Source organism: Terrapene carolina, unplaced genomic scaffold, assembly GCF_002925995.2.
Source record: "Terrapene carolina triunguis isolate 2854851 unplaced genomic scaffold, T_m_triunguis-2.0 Scaffold68, whole genome shotgun sequence".
Lineage (NCBI taxonomy): Eukaryota > Metazoa > Chordata > Testudines > Emydidae > Terrapene > Terrapene triunguis.
In genome coordinates this window covers 64,023,548-64,028,491 of record NW_020664419.1, presented here as the reverse complement: position 1 = coordinate 64,028,491, position 4,944 = coordinate 64,023,548, and the positions used below count along the sequence as shown (strand labels likewise).

Below are 4,944 nucleotides of genomic sequence, written 5' to 3'. Positions count from 1 at the left end.
TAGGGGGCAGGGGAGTTCAGGGGGTGGAGGTGTGGATAGGGGTCGGGGCGGTCAGAGGGCGGGGAACAGGGGGGTTGAATGGGAGCAGGGGTCCTGGGGGGCAGTCAGGAAGGAGTGGGGAGGTTGGATGGGGCAGGAGGTCTGGGGGAAGGCAGGGGACAGAGAGCAGGGGGGTGGATGGGGCAGGGGTCCCCGGGGGGCCGTCAGGGAATGGGGGGGTTGGATGGGGCAGAGATCCCCGGGGGGGCCATCGGGAGGCAAGAAGCGGGGTGGGGGTCAGATAGGGGGCGGGGGCCGGGCCACACCTGGCTGTTTGGGGAGGCACAGCCTCCCCTAATCGGCCCTCCATACAATTTCAGAAACCCGATGCGGCCCTTAGGCCAAAAAGTTTGCCCGCCCCTGGGCTAGCTGCTTTGGTTCAAAGCACAAAAAAGCAACGTAGACTTTATGAATTTTCATTCAAGATCACCAAGATTTGTGACTGTCTAGAATGCAATAACACAGCTTCAATTGCTTTAAACTTATATTGCACTTGCTTGTGGGTCTGACCCACACGGGCCAAGAAAATGGATATCCTTAACAATACTGTGTGAATTCAAATAAAATATGTACATTACTTGAAGTTCATAAGTTGATTACCTCTGCGGCTGACAACATAAGACAAATGCCTTGATCACCTTGAGTGAACCCATATAACAAATTAACTGACCTATACCACATGCAGTATGTTATAATTGCAAATATCGGGCTGGGTTCTCCAGTCTGTCCATCCTTATTATGCCATCCAGAATTCAAGCTAAAAATGGCCAATGGAGAATCCCCCTTATGGAGATGAACACACGTCTGGCATGCACAAGCAGTAGAGCCTGCTTTTATGCCAACGGCCACTACTCTAGCATAACAGGGTGTGCTGGTAAATGGCTGAGGTGTTGCAGCTCCATTATTCCAATCATCTACTGATCCCTTAGGGTACACTGCAATAACAAAACGGTGGTACAGTCTCAGAGCCCAGGTTAGCTGACTCTGGCTTGCACAGCTCAGGTTCGGGGACTAAAAATAGCAGTGTAGATGTTCAGGCTCAGGCTGGAGCCTGAGCTCTGAGACCCACCCCCCTCAAGGGGGTCTTGGAACCCAGACTCCAGTCTGAGCCCAAACATCTACATCAGAGTTTTATAGCCCCGCAGCCTGAGCCAGCTGACCCAGGCCAGCCATGGCTGTGCCATGGGTCTTTTATTTCAGTGCAGACATAGGGACTTTGTGCCAGTGGCATAAGTTGGAGCAGCTACTTGGCTGTTCTAATGCTAAACCACAGAACTGTAAGTGGTTCCCTGATGACGCCACCCCATCCCTACCATCAAGCAAAACTTAGTCACATGGAAGAAGTGAGACAATTATTTTCCTTTAACCAATATTCTGTAGTTATGGAACATTCTGACTGCCTTGTGAGATGGTGGCAAATTGGAGCTTCTGTCCTCTTTCCAGAAAACAGCAAACATCCCACACTTCAAATCACCCCAAAACTTTTAGCAAGCTTAAATTTTCAGTCGCAGTCTTCCAATTTTATACTCAGAAGCATATGCTCCCACAAAAACTGAGGTGCACATTTTTGAGTGGACAAAACAATTGCTTATGTGTTTTTGCAGATACACATCCTCACAAATGTATTTTTGCAGTTGCAGAATTAGAGAGTATGGGCCACTCTTGCTGAAAAGTGGGTCCCAAATTTAAACAATATAGTTGCATAGTTTGCTCAGTATCATCATGACCCCACATCACCTCCTAGCAATTATCTAACTTCTAGTAATAATCAAGAGTCATAGATTTTAAGTTATTTCTGTATTACTGTACATCACTTATAATAAAAGATTAAAATGTTTACCTTGATATTTTGGGCATCAACATTAGCTCCAGCTTCTAGTAGAAGACTAATGACTGTAGTATTTCCTGCTAGCACAGCCCAATGTAGTGCTGTATTTTTGTGATATTTGTCCCCAAGATTAATGGAAACATTAAAAGTAAGCAGCAATCGAGTTGGATCCACACTAGAAAAATAAAAGCTTGGTTAGATCTATAAAGAATTAAAAATCACAATGGACTTTGTTTGTCCATGAGTTTGATCTACTTAAGTATCTGAGTGTACCAACTCAGAACACCCCTTTTTTATAGTGTTAAGTACTAATGGCCAATTCTGCTCCCACTGAAATAAATTATAAAACTACTTTTGAATCCAATGGAATCTGCACAGGGCTATAAATTAATCAATAAGTGTAACAAAGTTTCTTCTAGATGGTAGTAGAGCACATATTTTCATATAAATTCTTATTTTCCCATGTATCACAGAAAAGTGACAGTATCATTACAAACATGTAATACCATGCAAATGTCTACGTATTTGATGCATAGCAGTGAGGGTACGAAACTTTTCTCGTTCCTCATCATCACACAACTCCTATAGAAGAAGGAGAAGCAGAGGAGGGAGAAGGAAGAAAACACAGTAATAATGTCAAACCAATGTCCTCTCTTCTTCACTAATTGTCATAAATCAGGCAAATTATAGTAGGTTTGATGGCATTGTGGGAATAATTTAGCTAGCTAAAAAGACAGTGACTTGTTTGTCTTTGTGTTTTATATTGTCTGACTAAGGCAGAGTGCTTTGAACAGGTCTATATTATAATGAGTTTATTACCTATGTGTTCTGTAAGCTGCCCACATTAAAGGTGTCATTCCATTTTGATCCATCATATCTACATCCTGATAAAAAGAAAAGCATTAGTGAGGTAAGTAAAAAAATGCTAAAATTTCAGTATACTATAGGAAAACAAGATTTGCCTTCCTGGATCAGATATTGGTCATTTAAGTCTGGTATCCAATATTCAGTGTATACACCGAGGGCTTGTCTACACAGCCCCACAACTAGGACCACAGGGGTATGAACTGCAGAGTGCACTGAAGTGCTGTGCTGTAACTGCCCCATAAACTCTGCTGGTGCAAAGCAAAAGATACACCTCTACCCCTATATAACGCGACCCGATATAACACGAATTTGGATATAACGCAGTAAAGCAGTGCTCCGGAGGGGCGGGGCTGCGCGTTCTGATGGATCAAAGCAAGTTCGATATAATGCGGTTTCACCTATAACACAGTAAGATTTTTTGGCTCCAGAGGACAGCATTATATCGAGGTAGAGGTGTACCTAGTTTGCATTAACATAGCACTGGTCTGGAAAGGCCTTCATTAATACAAACCAGGTACTTTTTAGTTCACGCCAACAGTGACCACACGGGTGAATAACAGAACAACTCTTTGGCGGGTGCTGCAATTCACAGCCCATAGTCCATATTGCAGTGCAGTACAGACATAGCCAAACTGATGCTTCACAAGAAAACAAAATATAATCAAGTTGTGCCATGTGAAACCTGGGAGCAAGAGACCTTTTTTCATCTCTGTGCCTGGCATAAATAAGATAATGCCCTAATATTTAAGATTTGACGAACACTTGCAGGAAGCATAATCAAGCACTTCTGCATTTTAGTACATCATTTGTATTTACAACTCCAGGTTTTGTATCCACAAAAATCAGTATTGAATTAACCTTCTCTCCTCCAGGATATTTGTATTAACTAGTGTTGAGGAATACTGGCACAAGTAACATATTTAACTGTAAAATTAGTGAGCAAGTCCATAAAAAAGTGATATTGCAGTAAAGTGCACTTGAGAATGGTTTTAACTGGCAGAAAGAATCCTTACAAGGAAATTTTTAAATATGACAATTCTAAACATTACCATGTTATAACATATTTTAGCTAGATGAAATGAATGAGGCAACAGAATGTAGTTAGTGACAATGTTAGGTTCTCAGAATGATAAATGCTGGCAAAGTGTAAAGTATTTGCGTTTAATTATTTTGGACAACCATTAAATGGGTAGTAAAAACATGCTTTCATTTTTGTATATTAGCAGCTTTTTATTTTCTGAATACTTAAAATACCTTATTTTTCTCCTCATTCTGCTTTTAATAACTTTATTGGTAAGAAAAGGATGTTATATCCAACAACAAAACAATTACTTTTTTAAACAAAATATATATTATGTGTACATATGCCCACACATAACACCCCTGGAATACATATCATAGATCACTGGTTATATTCTCTCTCTCATGTAAATCTGAACAAGTTATTTGCTTAGAAGAATGACTGACTGACTTTCTGCAATGTCTGGAGCCTGGCTGACACTTATAAAACAAAAAACAAAACAAAACAAAACAAAACAACAAAAAGTTTAAGTATCATGGCCAACTAGTTACTTGATCCCCAGCCCAATTCCTGTAATATTTTTGGTTTGGTAACATCACCAAATAAATTATATTATTGGTTTTGAGCCACTAGGGCTGTTTGACATTATTGTAACTAATTTTCCTTCAATTCTTGAACGTGGGCTGCCTTAAATTCATTACAACTGCACCATAAGAAACGTGTTATTCAAACAACCTAATTTCCCTTTTTGTATCTGTGATAGGTGGTGTCCAACTTGTCCAGTATGAATGGTAGCTCCTAAGTAAATGTTGGCAATTTTAATACTTAGTATTCTATAGTTATGTTTATTATCAGCTATGCTTTCTAGGTTAACTGCAAAGAGGGTATATCTCAATTTGCATGGCATCAAAGCATTCTAAAAGGGTCTGAAGGCCATCAACTGGATTAATATATGCCAGTCAGCTAGAAACAGTCAAAAATTTCTGGCTAAAAATGCCCTTTTGCAAAACTGACGTTTTCCATATGAAAATTTTGTTTTTCCAACAGGAAAATTGTAATGTTGGCGCCTTGACTGTTTGTCCAAAAAGCTCTTGTCAATTTCACTTTCTGCTAGCGAAACTGATAAAAGCTTTCCCATAGTACTAGTGAAGCACAGAGCCCTGCTTGCCTGTTGCCTGCCTCCCCCCCC

At 40.7% G+C, this 4,944-nt stretch overlaps 1 protein-coding gene across 1 annotated transcript in view; it reads right to left on the bottom strand.

The window, feature by feature from the left end:
• The window catches only part of ZDHHC17 (zinc finger DHHC-type containing 17), a 127,260-nt gene that overhangs the window by 69,773 nt on the left and 52,543 nt on the right, over positions 1 to 4,944 (bottom strand). The window contains exons 5-6 of the mRNA XM_026648817.1: positions 2,687 to 2,751; positions 1,880 to 2,042 (exon numbers count right to left, since the gene is read on the bottom strand). Of these exons, the coding sequence (XP_026504602.1) occupies positions 1,880 to 2,042; positions 2,687 to 2,751 (228 nt within the window). The remainder of the gene's footprint in view (positions 1 to 1,879; positions 2,043 to 2,686; positions 2,752 to 4,944) is intronic.